The sequence below is a fragment of the Gadus chalcogrammus genome, chromosome 18, assembly GCF_026213295.1.
Source record: "Gadus chalcogrammus isolate NIFS_2021 chromosome 18, NIFS_Gcha_1.0, whole genome shotgun sequence".
Classification (NCBI taxonomy): domain Eukaryota; kingdom Metazoa; phylum Chordata; class Actinopteri; order Gadiformes; family Gadidae; genus Gadus; species Gadus chalcogrammus.
This window is the reverse complement of record NC_079429.1, coordinates 12265358-12282888: the sequence shown is the minus strand read 5'-3', so window position 1 is coordinate 12282888 and position 17531 is coordinate 12265358. Positions and strand designations below refer to the sequence as shown.

The 17531-nt window shown below is 47.0% G+C and overlaps 1 protein-coding gene across 1 annotated transcript in view; it reads left to right on the top strand.

The window, feature by feature from the left end:
• The first annotated feature begins 264 nt into the window (after positions 1–264).
• Positions 265–17531, top strand: part of trrap (transformation/transcription domain-associated protein) — a 121286-nt gene continuing 104019 nt past the window's right edge. Inside the window, exons 1-22 of the mRNA XM_056576640.1 lie at positions 265–308; positions 1019–1193; positions 1488–1537; positions 1931–2041; positions 2482–2586; positions 2864–2947; positions 3126–3182; positions 3636–3761; positions 4256–4333; positions 4736–4824; positions 5520–5616; positions 5887–6025; positions 6507–6585; positions 8083–8317; positions 8725–9070; positions 9422–9519; positions 10106–10300; positions 10675–10866; positions 11171–11336; positions 11615–11871; positions 12255–12455; positions 15489–15640. Of these exons, the coding sequence (XP_056432615.1) occupies positions 1073–1193; positions 1488–1537; positions 1931–2041; positions 2482–2586; positions 2864–2947; positions 3126–3182; positions 3636–3761; positions 4256–4333; positions 4736–4824; positions 5520–5616; positions 5887–6025; positions 6507–6585; positions 8083–8317; positions 8725–9070; positions 9422–9519; positions 10106–10300; positions 10675–10866; positions 11171–11336; positions 11615–11871; positions 12255–12455; positions 15489–15640 (2978 nt within the window). The 5' untranslated portion in view covers positions 265–308; positions 1019–1072. The remainder of the gene's footprint in view (positions 309–1018; positions 1194–1487; positions 1538–1930; positions 2042–2481; positions 2587–2863; positions 2948–3125; positions 3183–3635; positions 3762–4255; positions 4334–4735; positions 4825–5519; positions 5617–5886; positions 6026–6506; positions 6586–8082; positions 8318–8724; positions 9071–9421; positions 9520–10105; positions 10301–10674; positions 10867–11170; positions 11337–11614; positions 11872–12254; positions 12456–15488; positions 15641–17531) is intronic.

Here is a 17531-nt window from a genome sequence, read left to right as displayed (position 1 = left end):
GCCAATAGGATCACTGTAGCTACTAAGACCATCGAAAACGATGGTCTTATAACCACCTCATTTTACCGTGTATCCTTCCGCTGGCACTATAATGACGAAAAAACATATATTTAATTGCTTTAAATCAATAATGTTGGTTGATCTTATACATTTATGTCAATAAAGTTACTTTAACCGCATATATTTAATCTGAAACAAGTTTAATGAGTTTAGGGAGGAAAATATGTGTTTTTCTAGTCGTCATTCACTACATTGTGTAGCGACGCGACGGATACAGAGAGACGGCATCCTGTCTGTGGTGCTGCACGGTGAGTCCAGTTTGAGATTTTTCATATTAACTAAATATTTTGAATGCTATATATAGCATTCAAATAAATGAAAATAAAAATCATGAATTCATGAAAATAAATGCATACTCAAGACAAATGGCCCCATATTATGGAATATGATATATCATATTCCATAATATGGGGCCATTTGTCTTGAGTATGCATTTATTTTCATATTTGAATAAAGCTAAAACTTTGCTTGTCTATTTGATAACGATTGCAATGTGTTCCGAGCGCTTTCTTTCTTTGAGGAAAGCATCAGTAGCATATTAGCATAACTCGTTAGCTGTTTGTGTTATTCAGAAGAATACTGCAAACATACGTGTTCTCTTTATGTTATTGATCGTACATTTTGTCAACATTGCAATCGATTTTGAATGGAATGACTTTTGAAGTTAGAAGTCTGTAAATGTAATTCATAAAGGGAATTGTGCTCTGCACAAAATAGCTAGCCGCTTTTAATGACATCATCACAATGCGCCCGCAATGTAATGCTATGTTTGTCTTCTTTCCCTGTTTGTTTATCCATGATTTGTTAAAACTACTTCCATTTACATGTTTACACAAATACATTATCAATGGTTATTCGTTCATCAATAGAAAAGTTTCTTTCGTTTTCACAATCACGCTGATGTATGCGCCGGTTTAAAAATACTTTCCAACGTTGACTATTTCCTCTTTGTATGCAGCGTGCATGCAATTCTTATAAGATCGGTGGGTCTGCACGCACCCCCATCGCAGCCATGTCTCTCCCGGCCGGCACCATGGCATTCGTGCCTGCCCCAAGCCCCACTGTGGTGGACCAAACCACGTTAATGAAGAAGTACCTGCAGTTCGTAGCTGCACTAACGGAGACGAACACACGTGAGTTCAATTGTTTTAAAGACATGTAGTTGATAGACTTTTTGGTGTTGGGGCAATGTGATGAGAGCGATACCCTTTAGCCCAGATAAAGAGTACATGTGCGTGACTGAGAGAATGACCGTTTGGGTGTTTGTATGCGTGCTGTTGATGTACTCTTTAAAAAAACTCTGGGCGGTGAAAGTAAAACTGATAAGATCTGAGCGCCCCACTGGTTAGTCAAGCTGTAGAAACTGCAAGCCTTTCACAACCATGTGTTGACTAATTGCCACCCACACTATGTCCCCAACCAATCAGCGGATGAGACCAAGCTCAAGATGATGCAGGAGGTCAGCGAGAACTTTGAGGTGAGTTTGATACGTTTTACTGTCAATTTCTGCCCGAATGGATGGTTTGGCGATGTTGTTGTCAGTGAGTGTACAGGTAGAAGAATGGCTTTCAGAAGATGGAATGTAGACGCATGTATAACATGAACATCTATATATTTACACCCGCAGTGCACTTTTCACTGCAGCCATCACGGTTCTAGTTTATAAAGAATAAAACTATCCTCTTTAATTTATGCTTTTAAATTTCAACCGTGACAGTGATCATAATGATTTGAAAAGGTGTAACACATTCAAAGCTGTGCAACCTTTTCATCAAAACAACCTTTGAGGGATTGTTGCCTTGGAAGGTGTCGTAGAGGTTATCAGAGATGTAGTTTGATCACGTTGTGGATTTGGTTCTTTCCCCTGCAGAACGTGACGTCTTCGCCGCAGTACTCCACCTTCTTGGAGCACATCATCCCTCGCTTCCTCACCTTTCTACAGGACGGAGAGGTGCAGTTTCTGCAGGAAAAACCCACACAGGTAGGCGTTGCTCTCCACATCCAGTGTAATATTCCTGGACCTAAAGGTCAAGATCCGAGTGTTTTAAAGAGAGTGAGCAGAAGAGAGCACTATTTTGAAACTTAACAATCTGAAACATATCTCTCTCTGCCATTGAGAATTGTTTCCATTTGACCCAGCTGTCGATAACAAATCAAGGAAAGGATGCCCTGATTGGTCATCAATCAGCCTGAAGTGGTCTTATATCTGGCGGAGTCACCTCGAAACAGCTATTTGTACAGCACCTTTCAGTCGCTAATGGCTGACGAATAGCCAAGCTATTTCAAACAAATTACCCTTAAATAATAGCTGTTCAATTCACTGACCGTACTTTTTGGGGGAAAAAAAACAAGATTTTTGTCATAGAAAAGGATCGATGAGAATACCAAAAACAAAACGGTTGGACTTTTGATGTTTTTCAGCAACTGAGGAAACTCGTGTTGGAGATCATTCACCGCATCCCGACCAATGAGCACCTCCGACCGCACACCAAAAACGTCCTGTCTGTCATGTTCCGCTTCCTGGAGGTAAGAGACACACCTTTTCCAAGAGCAGCATGACAACGGCACAACTCCTGCTCGCCCAGCAGCTCTTAGAAATACCTTTTGGTATTCAAAACGATTGGTGTTAACTTTCATAGTTATTCCAACCTTATTTCCTTTTTATTATTGTGTTATAAAACTGTGTAGTTGGACTGCTCTAAAGTGGTCCATTCTAGTATTTTCACATTTAACGCTCATGACCTTGTAATGCTCATGATCTGGTTCTGAATGTATTAAAGCATGAATTTTTGCTTTCTTGCAGATTGAAAGTGAGGAGAATGTATTGATCTGTCTCCGCATTATCATTGAGCTCCACAAGCAGTTTCGCCCGCCCATTTCTCCCGAGGCAAGTCAAGACTCACATACCGTAATACTCCATTTCTATATATTCCTTTACATTACTATTTATGCTGCATTGTGCTGTAATTTGGGTCCTGAGGGGATGGTTTACAAGTTTTGAGGCACCATTCGGGGGGAAAAGGATTTAATGCGTTAACACTTTTGCCATGATTGTCCCTTCTCAGATTCATCACTTTCTAGACTTTGTGAAGCAGATCTACAAAGACCTACCAAAAGTTGTTGTAAGTCCATCCAATGTTTTGTTCCACAGTGTCACATTCCTGAAATGCATTGTAAGCATTAGTCGATGTGGAAATATTGACGTTAGATCTAGGGTAATGCCTAACGCTTTACAATGAGGGAACATTAATTAACATTAGTTATCCAGTAATAATAATTATTATATAGCAATTTCATAGGGTTCGTTGTGAGGGTTAACCCTAACCCTGTCCAATAATGTATACATCTCAGTTAACATGAACATAAACACCAATACCGTAGTTAACATGAACAGTGCTGGTAAAAATGAACACCATTGTTAAATGAGGACTGGACATTGCATGGACATTTGCGGACGTTGTTTATTGTTTTGTCTGTTTTCTGGGTTAGCTGTCATCAAGCACATATGTGTGAATAGTTCAGAATGGCAAATGTCATTTAACTGACTCTCTCTCACCGTCTTCCCTCGTTGACAGGCCCGGTACTTTGAGAACCCTCAAGTGATCGCGGAGAACACGGTGCCCTCCCCAGAGATGGTGGGCATGATCACCTCGGTTCTGGTGAAGACCACCCCTGAGAGGGAGGACAGCGAGACGAGAACGGTAAGAATAAGTCACAATATCACGTGTATTCATTTAAAGTATGTATTTAGTTACAGCGCTGTTCTAAAAATCATTGAGAAGACGTAGAGGTTATAGTCGAATTCCCAAACATGGACCATGAGGTTTAATTCCTAATGTGTACATACATGTACTGTACTTGAAGTGTAATCCTGCTCAACAACAGTAGTGGTACCACTAGAGGGGAGTAGCGTTCCATCCTACCACGCTCTGAAAACAAGTGCCGTGGCTGAAGGTTATTGTCTTCAAAAAGAAAGAGAAAAACACACGCACAACTAAAAAAACCTTGTTATTCACTGAAGGCCAGTGGAGCACGCAGGTTATTTAATTCCCTCTATTGTGTATTACTTACATTCGTGGACTCATAAATCGTGTTATGTATTTATCTGGTGGTAGAGGCCGGGCAGCCCAACCCTCACCACCAAAACACCCTTTTAGTTTGGGACTCATTTCCTGTTTCACGCCTTCTCTCCTAGCACACCATCATCCCGCGGGGCTCGCTGTCTCTCAAGGTGCTGGCGGAGCTGCCCATCATCGTGGTGCTGATGTACCAGGTGGGTGCCGCCACTTCCCTCTGCCGCTGTTGAAAGCCAAAATGAACAGGGTTTCTCTGGGTGAACGTGCACCGTAGTAACCATGGTAACAGTACATCACTTCACGCACTGTTTTGGCAGCGCTATGAAGGTTCATTGTGGATCCAGGACTCGGCATTATATGAAAGCTGATCCACAAAAGAATTTCATTTTCATAATTCAGTAGAAAATTGCTGAATGGTGAATGTTATTTTTTTTGGATGAAAAGATAAGACATTTTAAGACGATGTTATTCCTGTACAATGCACTACTGCAGTGAAATAAGAGTGTGGATGTTTTTTATTATCCCTGACGCAATATTTTAGGTAATAATGCATTGATTGCATTTATTATTTGCTGATTGCTTTGCTCTGCCCTCCCCAGCTCTACAAACTGAACATACACAACGTGGTGTCCGAGTTCGTCCCCCTCATCATGAACACCATCATGCTGCAGGTCTCTCCTCAAGCCAGGTATGTGCATGTGTGTTTGTGTGTGTGTGTGCGCATGTAATGTACTCAAACATGTCTGGGCTGTGTCCAAAGTTTTCCGTCTTTACTTCTTAATCTTCATTCTTATATTGTTGTCCCTATGTGTGTGTACATGGTATGCCCTTTCCTCAGTAGGTTTTTCCTCTTGCTTCTGTCTGAGCACGTTTGGACTTCAGCGTTTCTGCTGTGTGCCATTTTTTCAGAGAAGCGTAGTGTGTCTGGAATTTGATTCCGTCTCCTAACCAATTTTCCTTTTTCTTTCCAACCTTGAAAATTGTGTTTCATTTCACCGTAATACATTTTACTTGGTGATTCTATTTAAGTCCATTTATGTTTTTTTTCGCCTGGCAATTTTGTCTTGACAAAGTGCAAGTATTTGGTGTATGGGGAGGGGGGGCCTGTCGAAGCGGTCCGAGTTGTCCTTGCGGGACGTGGTTCCTGGGTGGGAGGAGGCTCGGAGGGGGAGGAGGGTGGGGGGGGGGCTGGGTCGGGTGTTCGAAAACACAAAGGAAATGAAGCTGAATTGATTAAGCAAACGGCTTCAGCGAACAAGAGAGCTGTTTGTCGTCAACCGGTGCTGAAGTCACCTCGGACCCCACGGGAAGGAGGGGGTGTGTACATTGGGTGTGTGTTAACTGTGTGTGTGTGTGTGTGTGTGTGTGTGTGTCTCGCTGCAGGCAACACAAGCTGTACAACAAGGAGCTGTACGCTGACTTCATCGCAGCCCAGATCAAGACCCTGTCCTTCCTGGCCTACATCATCCGCATCTACCAGGTACACGGTCTGACGGCTGATGGCGTCTGATACTGGTCTGACATGAATCCCTGTTTAAACACCCTCTCTCGCCTCTTCACTGTTCACTGCATTCATCATACGTTTGGGACGTTCAAACTAATGTCTTGGTATTGTGTGCGTGTGTGTGTGTTGCTCTCCCTCCGGGTGTGTGTGTTGCTCTCCCTCCGGGTGTGTGTGTATGTGTGTGTGTGTGTGTGTCATCTCCCTGTGTGTATATGTTATCGTGTGTGTGTGTGCCTGCTCTACCAGGACCTTGTGGGGAAGTACTCCCAGCAGATGGTGAAGGGCATGCTGCAACTGCTGGCCAACTGTCCCCCGGAAACCGCCCACCTCCGCAAGGAGCTGCTCATCGCCGCCAAGCACATCCTCACCACCGACCTGCGCAGCCGTACGTTGTGCACACACACACACACACACACACACACGCACACACAGCGAGAGAGATTCAGAAAGTCAGAGACACATGCACGTGCGCCAACAAACGCATGGATGGAGAGAGGGAGAGACACACACACACCATCTTGACTGTCTTGTGTAGCTGTAGATCTTGCTTGCACTTGTTGAAACATGTCACGTACAAACACACAAACGAGAGGTATCCAATTATAAAATTATGATGTTTTCCCAATGCATTAATTAAAAGCTCATAACTGTCTGGCCACTCTTTACAGTTATTTATTTATGCATGGATAAAGTTTGCAAAACCAAAAGAAAGAACAAAAGTAACTTCTTGCCCATGTATGACATAATAATAATGAAACGCACACAATGAAAAGCTCACTTCTCATTCATTACTCCTGGAAAACTTTGAAACCCAAAGGGCCTTTTGAGAGTGACTCCTTTCTTTAAAAGTACTTTCAATTTTTCAGAGTTCATACCTTGCATGGACAAACTGTTTGACGAGTCCATCCTGATCGGATCCGGCTACACCGCTCGCGAGACTCTACGGTAAGTTTGCTTGTCAAACGGACTGCATTCATATAATGCTTTTCTAGCCAGTGGCCCCTCAAAACACTTACCACTGAGTGCCTCCCAATCACCCATTCATACACACATTGAGACACACATTAACTCACAGACAGTTCTGTCAACCCCGCCAGCTCGCTGGGAGCAGTCAGGCTCAGGTGCCTTGCTCAGGGATACCTCGACGTTTGACGAGAAGGGGCCTGGGATTCGAACCAGCTCCCTCCTGTTAGCCAGAAGACCTGCTGTACCTCCTGAGCACCTGCTGCCCCAAACATGAGCTTGCGTGCGTGTATATGTGTGTTTGGGATGCCATTAACTCTCATTACACTCATCAATGCCATCCGACCTCCCTCGACGTAGAGTGGGTTGATTTCCCGCCGGGGTCAGTTGGGCGTGTACAGTGTAGCATGCTAATCAGTCTAATTGTAGTGGCCCAAACAACTGCATCTAAAAAAAACAAAAACCACTCTGTCATGTCCACCCTCTTCTCTTCCCCGGAGGGGGAGGTGCTGGCGCTGTCTCTCATGGTTAAATTGATAAACAACCCCCCCCCCTCACCTGACCCCACTGAGCAGTCCACGTCAACACATTAGCTGCCACCTGTAATTAGCGGAGAGGGGGAACGCGGCCAGGAGGATGAGACCTGGCATGACTATCAGTTACCCCATATTGATCCGCCCCCTCCCCGTCTCCCCCCCGGCCCGTCCTTGTTTACCTCTCTCCTATTTTCTCTTTTTTTTCTTTTTAAACCTCTCTCCGACACCTGTTCCCCATCTCCCTTCTGCTCGGTCACTTTTTCTTTCTCTTTTCTCCTTTTCTCCTCTTCCCTTGTTTCTCTTACTTACGGTGTCTGCTGGAGCTGCCTTCCAGGGTTTGCGTTTGTTTTTAACGGTCATGCCGTGCTCCTCTTCTCTTCTACCTCCTCCTCCTCCTCTCTGGTTAACAGATATTCATTTGTATTACTAAAAAGACAATGAAACACAATCAACTACAAAGGAGCCTCTTATTCCTCTGGCATTACAAAGAACAGGGACAGGACAGGCTTCTGCAGCTTTATGTATTGGGTAATTGGCCTACCTTCTCTTTAATTATGGGTATCTTGTGGATTGCTACTTTTATAGATTTTCTTTTAGCCTTATTTATATATTTATTTTCACACAGAAGAAGAGTAAGAATGGGTATATCAGGCTGATAGTAAAATGTAAGAGGTACCCTCTTGTACCCTTATTAAAAAAATCTAATTTGTTATACAATTGTATTTGATTATCTTCTAATGGATGTCCTTTTTAGATGCGATTCAAGCCTGTGTGAAGCTCTCTTGAATGGCCTTTGTGTTTTAAAGGGTGCTATTTTTCTTTTTTACAATCCTCACACCGGGTTTGGATCCAAAAGAGAACGCAAGACGTCCGACCCTGCCAACATCATGGCCTCCTCCGTTGTTTTAAAAGCCCCTCCTCTCCCCTTCCTCTCCCCGTCCAGGCCGCTGGCGTACAGCACGCTGGCCGACCTGGTGCACCACGTCCGGCAGAACCTGCCGCTGACAGACCTGTCCCTGGCCGTGCAGCTCTTCGCCAAGAACATCGACGACGAGTCGCTGCCCAGCAACATCCAGACCATGTCCTGCAAGCTGCTGCTGAACCTGGTGGACTGCATCCGCTCCAAGTCCGAGCTGGAGAACGGCAACGGCCGGGACATCCTCATGAGGATGCTGGAGGTAAACCCCCGGGATCATCTGGTCAGACCGACGACTGGAGGGTAGCTGGAGGATGCAATGCTTGATGATGCTGTGCTTACCAGGGTTTTTTGAGGGTTTTGTGTGCACATGGCTTGTGTGTGAGTTAGAGCTGATACTTAGAGCTGAGTTAGAGCTGAGACCATTGTCTGTTAAATGCATGCATATGAAGCTCTGGTACTTCAGTCAAGTTAAGAGATGCACAAAACCGATGGAATACGTTGATCGAGGGCTTTTGATATTTTTTTGATAGACTCAAATCAGCAAAGTAGGATCAAGCTAAGGGTTGACCAAGCCAAATCTTTTATCAGATTTCTGCTTTGTCTACATGTTTCAAAGCGATGTAGATGAACAACACGATGATCAATGACCTCACTGTGTCCCGCCAGGTGTTTGTGCTGAAGTTCCACACCATCGCTCGCTACCAGCTCGTCACCATCTTCAAAAAGTGCAAACCCCAGTCGGAGATGGGCGTGGTCGACCCGGTGGCGCTGCCGGGGGTACCGGCGACCCCCACCCCGTCCAGCACCCCCGCCCTGCCCGCCCCGGCGCCCTCCACTCCGGCCCCCCCGGCCCCGCCTTCCGCCCCCTCCGCGGGCTTCGACCGCACGGGGGGCGGAGACAAGGAGGACAAGCAGACCTTCCAGGTGTCGGACTGCCGCAGCCTGGTGAAGACGCTGGTGTGCGGGGTGAAGACCATCACCTGGGGCATCACCTCCTGCAAAGCCCCCGGAGGTACCGTGCTCAGTGTTCCGTGTTATATAAGGTTCATTCAGCTCTAGGGATGGGGGCTATCTTTTCTTGTTTATGGTTTCTCAGCCCCACTGTTTTTGGTCTTCTGGCACTTTGTTATCTCGCATTTTGTTGGTGTTGAATGAATGAATCGAGTTGTATTCCTAAAATGGAGCACAGACCGGGTTAGATTACTACCACTGCTCTGCGTCCACTTCCGCAAGGATGTGTCGTGATCGTATCTTAGTAGATTTTGTGAGAAGTGAAATGTTATAAACACTGATAATTCCATAAGCCTAGCTATCTCACACGTTTGGCATCTGCTGCTTTGTTTTTTCGTCTTTCCCTCTGCAGAAGCTCAGTTCATTCCAAACAAGCAACTCCAACCCAAAGAGACACAGATCTACATCAAGCTGGTCAAATACGCCATGCAGGCCTTGGACATCTACCAGGTAGGACTTCCAACAGAGAGCTGGCACGGATCATCGACATTCACTAAAAGAGTTGCAGAAAATAAATGAATTCATTTTGAGTAACATTCTCATATCAAAGATTGTTCTGATGAAGTTCTTTTGTACAGATTTTACACATTGGATCTTTTTTTTCTTTTTCTTATCAACAGTAAAAGTTTTAGTTTTTATAACGCATTTGGTAAAAAGAGAAATCATCATTCTGTTAAATCCCTATAGAGATTTATATTTATAATCGTATGCGTTGATCAACAAGGCTGGCTTCCCTCAGCATGAACTCGTACATCAAAACAAACGCTAGTAATCACAGCCACAATATTATTCCCGCACGTAATTAATCTGCAAAAAGTTTTATATTTTTTCGTCATGGCTCGTGGTCAGCCAATGCATCCATCATCTCGCCCACGCGCCAAAGGAAAGGTTGCATTTATTGGCACATATATAATTTATTTATAATTAGCGGATACTCTTTTTGGGTAGTTGGCATTGGCTTGAAAGCACCCACTTGCGGGGGGGGTTGGGGAGTAGCCAACATGGTGTAACAGCGCCCCATCCCCCTGCTGGCTAGGTACAGGTGACCAACAACCAACAGACGTACATCAGGGTGGCCAACTGCCAGGCGGTGCGCATGAAGGAGGAGAAGGAGGTGCTGGAGCACTTTGCCGGTGTGTTCACCATGATGAACCCGCTCACCTTCAAGGAGATCTTCCAGACCACAGTGCCCTACATGGTGGAGCGCATCTCCAAGAATTACGCTCTGCAGGTACATCGGTGGTGAGGGGAGGGGCACACACGGGAATAACGGGCAGAGGAGCTGGCATGCTGATTCGTCCTTGTTGATAGGACGTTTGGTCATTTAGCAGACGCTTCTATTCAAAGTGACTTTCAAGTGAGGCTGAAAACAAATCAAAGCGTGCAATCAAAATTGGTGGGACTACAACAATACCCCCGGGAGCAATCTTGTAAAGAATCAACGGACGAATGAGTGGCTGCAGGGATCCAAAATGTTTGTTGTGTGTTTATGTTTTTGTCAGTACATAATGGATACTTCTCAGAGCTAGTGCCATCAGAGAGTGGGTGTGATTGAACACAGTTTTCATTTAATTGTCTTTTTTTAAATATTTTTGTTGTGTCCAGATCGTGGCCAACTCGTTCCTGGCCAACCTGTCGACCTCAGCCCTGTTCGCCACCATCCTGGTGGAGTACCTGCTGGAGAGGCTGCCAGAAATGGGCTCCAACGTGGAGCTCTCCAACCTCTACCTCAAGCTCTTCAAGCTGGTGTTTGGATCGGTGTCGCTCTTTGCTGCTGAAAATGAGCAGATGCTCAAGGTGGGCGTGTGCTGACAACCCGTTTTAAAAGTTTGATTTCTAAAATGGATACTCGATCACGTTCTCTCTTGGATTTGGTCTTGAATCTTGGTTCTTGGAGGAAGAACTTGTTCACACTTCCTGGGCATAATGTCCCAAGTTGTCTATCGAGTGAAGTCTTACCACTTGCATGATTAGGAAGCAAGTCGTAAACTCTAAACCAAATGATCATCACCCAAAGAGTTGTTCAATGTCCAACTGGATCCTATTCTTTGTCGCCTGTGGTTTATTAACATTTTGCACAATGTCCCTACCTGTCTTTCAGCCCCACCTCCATAAGATCGTTAACAGCTCGATGGAGCTGGCCCAATCGGCTAAGGAGCCCTACAACTACTTCCTGCTCCTGCGCGCCCTCTTCCGGTCCATCGGCGGCGGCAGCCATGACCTGCTCTACCAGGAGTTCCTGCCCCTCCTGCCAAACCTACTGCAAGGTAAGCCAGCACCTGACTGACCTCCTTAAGCACCTGGCAGACATTTCCATCGGAACCATCTTTATTTTTTAGAGGAATGTATGTTTTGATGTACACCTGTCTTTGAATGTAGTTTGTACTGCCGATATCTCCCATTGTAGCAAACAAGACTACATTAAAATCAGAGCAAAAGATACCAAACCGGGTTGTTAAATGTTTGCTCCTGCCAACACTCTCCGCCGATAACTCCCGACCCTTCGTCATCGATAAGCCCTCCTCCTCCTCCTCCTCCCTGGCAGGGCTGAACATGCTGCAGAGCGGCCTCCACAAGCAGCACATGAAGGACCTGTTTGTGGAGCTGTGTCTGACGGTGCCGGTGCGCCTCAGCTCCCTGCTGCCCTACCTGCCCATGCTCATGGACCCGCTGGTGTCGGCGCTCAACGGCTCCCAGACGCTGGTCAGCCAGGGCCTGCGCACGCTGGAGCTCTGCGTGGACAACCTGCAGCCCGACTTCCTCTACGACCACATCCAGCCCGTCCGGGCCGAGCTCATGCAGGTAACCGGGGAGTCCGAGGGTGGCGGTGGGTGGGCGTGGGGATGGCCTGGTTTTTGGTGATGCTATTTGCATTGTTTTACCTATCCTGATCAACAATTCTGAGCAATCCTAATCAGATCATTTGATAACCTGATTTGATGGTTAATTATTTCTGAGGTACGTACCTATGACCCGTCTGATCTGTGGGGTCAAACCCCAATGTCCGCGAATACCATTGTGCAGGGAGCCTCGCCAGCGACCGGGTCCTCAGTCATATGTATCCAAAAATACCCTTTAAGTCACTTTAGATGAAAGCGTCTGCTGAATTACTCTGAATCTCGGCTCAGCGCAGCATGACACCACCCGCTGCTCTCTCCCACGTCCCTCTTTCTCCCGGCCCCCAGGCCCTGTGGCGGACGCTGAGGAACCCCGTGGAGACCATCTCCCACGTGGCCTACCGCGTCTTGGGCAAGTTCGGCGGCAGCAACCGCAAGATGCTGAAGGAGTCCCAGAGGCTGCTGTACGTGGTGACGGAGGTGCAGGGGCCCAGCATCAAGGCGGAGTTCACGGACTGCAAGGCCTCCATACAGCTGCCCATGGAGAAGGTAGGCGTGGACCTTACACTTATCTTTGAGTATAGGGGGGACACATTTACATTTAGGGCATTTAGAAAACTTACGACGGTTCAACCACGCATTCACACACCGATGGCGGAGTCAACCATGCAAGGCGACAGCCAGCTCGTCTGGAGCAGTTGGTGTCTTGCTCAGGGACCCCTGGACACTGAGCTAGGAGGAGCCGGGGATCAAACTAGCAACTAACTGTCAAACGTTTCTATTGCACCTACATTCTGATCATGGATGCAGGGAACACGTTGGCCAATCCGTGCGGTGTATTGGTTGAAGTTGTCTACGCTGCCGTTGTCGGTACATACCACTCACCACCGTGCTCTGTTGATCTTATCCCGAAAAGGAAGCGCTATCATTAACGTAATTCGGGCGTCAGTTCAATTTGTACCGACGCTAACCCAAAGCGACAATATGGCAGGCTTAATGGATGTCGCGGTGATGAATAGGGCGCCATCGGTACTGGCAGACAACGTCTCCTCTCTGTAGGTTCGAGTTACCGTCTCACAGTGGCTGGGAGGAATGAAGACATTAGATGACAGCGGCTGCCAAAGTCACGGCAAACAGATGAGGGCGGATATTCTTTAAGACGTTGTCGTCTTCCAATTATCGTTGTAGGTCGTCGCTTAGTTGAAGATGTTGTGTTTTGTTTCGCTCATGTTTTCTTCCGTCTGGCAGCCTTTTGTTGAAACGCTGTTTTCTTATCCGTCTCGCTGATCAAGTTTCGCTGACGGAGGAAATTCAGGGATTTCATGGCAGCCGTCTTTTTTAACACTGTTGCAGGAGAACAGAGCAGTAAAGATCAAGAGATGCTCTGTGTGTGTGTGTGTGTGTGTGTGCGTGCGTCATAGAGGACGTGGAGACTGAGCATTCACCTAATTGAATCCATCATCCAACCCTTTTCTTGTTCCTCCCTGTTCCTGTTCACCCCCCTTCAGTAATCATCAATCTAGCATTGGTCGCCATGGCACCGTTATTTACTCTAGCTAATGGCTGCTCTCTCTCTTCCTGGCGCTCCATCTGTGGTCTGCCGCTAGCACTGACACCGACACACGCATAGATGCACTGTCACTGCCGCGAGAGGTTAGATGCTGTGCGTGTGTGTTCTCTGAAACCCACCGGTGTTTCTGTAATTGTGTTTGGACTCCAAGACGGATGCCTTCTAATGCATGGCTCCTGTCTCTGTCCTCCCTTCCTCCCTCCCTCCCTCCCTCCCTCCCTTTTTCTGGTTTCCTCGCTTCCTTTCTAGTATCGTCTGTCCATGCTACAATAGGTATTAATTTCATCAGCACCTCTTAACTCTCCAGGCGTGGCTTTAGTCGCCATGCAAGATATTGGCTGGAGGGATGGCTCTTTACGAGAGGATTTAGGAAAGCCTCGGGGAAAATCTACTAAATTCAAGTTTCTCTCTCTCTCTCTCTCTCTCTCTCTCTCTCTCTCTCTCTCTCTCTCTCTCTCTCTCTCTCTCTCTCTCTCTCTCTCTCTCTCTCTCTCTCTCTCTCTCTCTCTCTCTCTCTCTCTCTCTCTCTCTCTCTCTCTCTCTCTCTCTCTCTCTCTCTCTCTCTCTCTCTCTCTCTCTCTCTCTCTCTCTCTCTCTCTCTCTCTCTCTCTCTGCGCCATGGCCGTGCTGCACCTGGGGTGGGAGGGGCCTCACTTAACACCCCCCGCTGTCAGGACCCCCTGAACGATAGGCCTCCTAGCAATGGGCTCGGTTCTCCCTTCTGTGAGGGTAACTGCCTCAAACCCTCCTGTGATGTCGTGTTTTTATTCCAAACTAATTCAACTCTTTGTATCGTCGTTCAGGCCTTGAACTAGTTGTCGCCTAGCACGACGTGACTTGTTAATGATGAGTTACAACACTTCATTTTATCTTTCCCTCGAAGAGGGGGTGAACATTTTATGATCCGAACTCTTCACTCGTCTTCACAGGCGACGATATGAAACTTCAACAAGATATGTATCCAGATAAGTGGGAATTGTTTTTCTTCCCGCTCACGTGCTTTGTCTTCGACAAGAGGCGTTCGTTCCCTCTGAAATGTTTTCTGTGCCCTCGATTTAGTCTTTTTTTTCCTGATTTTGTCTTGTTTAATTTCCTACTTTCATTACGCTCATCTGAGCAGAGCAAAGAAGAGAGCGGAAATGTCAAATTTATTTTTATAATATAAGAAAATTACCACATTTTCTCAAGTGAGTGGGTATTCCCGTACAAAGTTTATTCTTATGTGCTCAATAACCCTGACTTGATTTGCTATTTGCCTATCATACCCTTTTTGGGGGCACACGGGACACGTGCCCCACACATGCCCTGAAAGGTCTACAATTCAATTTTGTGATGCTTTCATCTCAACATCGCCCTCCGTCCTTTCATTCCTCCTCCTCCTCCTCCTGTCTGAGTGGCGTTAATGACTTCATATTCTCTTCTTCCTCCTGAGTGCCTCGGCCAGGCACGGCTTGTCAAACCCTGAGCTGTCACATCTAATGCCCCCCCCCCCCCCCTATACTTAGCATTTCATATGTATGTATAATCTGGCTGAATTAGCAGCACAGTAGCGCGTGCATGCATCGTGGTGCTGAATACCAAGAAGGCGAAGGTCTTTGGTTTCATCCCAAAGCACTACCGTAGTGGAACAGCAGGAGAACCCTAACGCGGTGGTCAGCCATCTTGTGTAACGTACATGCACTTTATGCGACACACTCCGACATGCTCGGACAAGCAGCGAGTGTATGTTTCATGAAACATGGCCATGGGAAGACGCAAAGCTACACACACACTCGCTTGTGGTCCATGGCTGGACCACACGCCAGAGTCAGTTTTGCCCCCCCCCCTCCATATGGTGCCCTTCGGATTATGAATCATAACCAAAGAAAGAGATTTTTTTTTTTTTTCCGGAGCAGCCATTTGTCTTTGTCGTGACGGTACATCAGTGGTCATGGGACAGAAGCTCCGCCATGCCTGAGGCTCTCTCTCACTCTCTTCTCAACGCGCTGCGGTCTCCTTCCCTCCTGCTACAGGCGATCGAGACGGCTCTGGACTGCCTGAAGAGCGCCAACACGGAGCCCTACTACCGCCGGCAGGCTTGGGAGGTCATCAAGTGCTTCCTGGTCGCAATGACCAGCCTGGACGACAACAAGCACGCCCTCTACCAGCTCCTGTCCCACCCAAAGTAAGGACGCGCTCGCTCGCTCACTCACTCACTCACTCACTCACTCACTCACTCACTCACTCACTCACTCACTCACTCACTCACTCACTCACTCACTCACTCACTCACTCACTCACTCTTCATTGTCCCTGGTCCAAGTTGTTTGTAAAACAACTTTTAAATAGCCTCCCACCTGGTTAATATGGAATGGAGTTAAGTGGTCACAGGTCATTTCATTTCATTAAAATGAGTATCGGCTCCAGAATCTGAGCCCGAACGAATGCATCAACGTGATTGGTTCATGCGACTTTAGCACATCGACACACTTTTTGTCCCAATCTACATTAAACAACATAATCCAGTGGCAATATTATAAATAAAGTGATCCTTCTAGCTAATGTGTTTTTTTTGGTGTAAATATATGAATTATGGTAATAGATGTGTTTTACCGTGCATAATAATTCTGATGAGCCACCACTTCCCCCACACTCTCTCGCTCACTCGCTGTATCCCTCGCTCCATCTCTTTCTCCGTCTCTCTCTCTCTCTCTCTCTCTCTCTCTCTCTCTCTCTCTCTCTCTCTCTCTCTCTCTCTCTCTCTCTCTCTCTCTCTCTCTCTCTCTCTCTCTCTCTCTCTCTCTCTCTCACTGTGTACCATTTATGCGTCTTTCACCACGCTGCCACAAGTTGCCTCATCAACTCTGAAGTTTGACGGCGGATAATTGCGTCCCAATGGGCCTGTCCTCACAGGGCACCACTGTGGGCTACAGACAGGCAGGCAGATGGGACAGACAGGAAGACGGACACGGGGAGGGAGAGACGGGCCGAATGGGAGGATCTGTACAGGAAGGGAGGGGGACAGTGGTTCACATTAGTCTCATTGATCCCCAGGCAGAGGCTAATTAACTCTCGTCTGAAACACAAACACACACACACACACACACACTTCTGTGGAGATAATCAATGCGTGTCCATTATGATGACGTCGGGGCTGTGTTGGGGGGGGGGGCCTACCCTTGTCAGACTTTGATTCATGGCATCTTTTCTTTTTTTAGGACTATATGCGTGGGTGGTTGCTTAGGATGTGGTCTAGGTGAAAAGCGTCTCTTAATATCACTAAATGCCAAGCGAGGGGGGAATGGAGCGAAGCGGGAGAGGCAGGGCAATAATGGCCGAGGTCCATTGATGTGGCATTCTCTCGGCTGCCCTCCCTCCCTCCCCCTCCCTCCAAATCACTCCCCCTTTCCTCCTCACCCCCCACCTTCAACACATTTAAAAGCGCTGTCTTTTTCAACTAACCATAATGAAACAGCCTGATCCATCAGTCCCGTACCCGCGAGTCCTGGCATTATAAAACACGGGGGCAAGTACGGAGAAAACAGCCTCTCAATCTCTGAGAGGGGGAGAGGGGGAGAGAGGGAGGGAGGGAGAGAGGGAGAGATGGAGAGCGCTCCACCATCAGGGAGAGTAAATAACATGAGGAGGAGGAGAAGACAGATAAAGACTTAGAGAGGGAGAGTCTGGGGGAGTGCATGATGGAGTGAGGGGGTGAGTGATGGGGATAAGGGGAGGCGGGGGAGAGAACGGTACTTGGGACATAATTGCATACGACGAAAGTAATGTAGAAATGCTCAGGGAGTTTGAAATGACCCGTCAAAATGGGAGAGAGGGAGTGGAGGAGGAGGACGAGGTAGAGCCGAAAAGGTGGAGGGCAGGAGTGGCCAGGAGTGCAGACTAAAAGGTCTAAAATGCAGGCTGGACAATGAGGAGATGCGAAAAGATGCCCGGTGTTGCATCATTAGTCATACTGAGCTCCATGCCCGTCGTTTTCTTGTGATTGTTTGTTGTTGGCTTTGCCGCCATCCCAGTGAATTTAATGAAATATAAACCAGCTTCAGAAAGTCTAGCCAGAA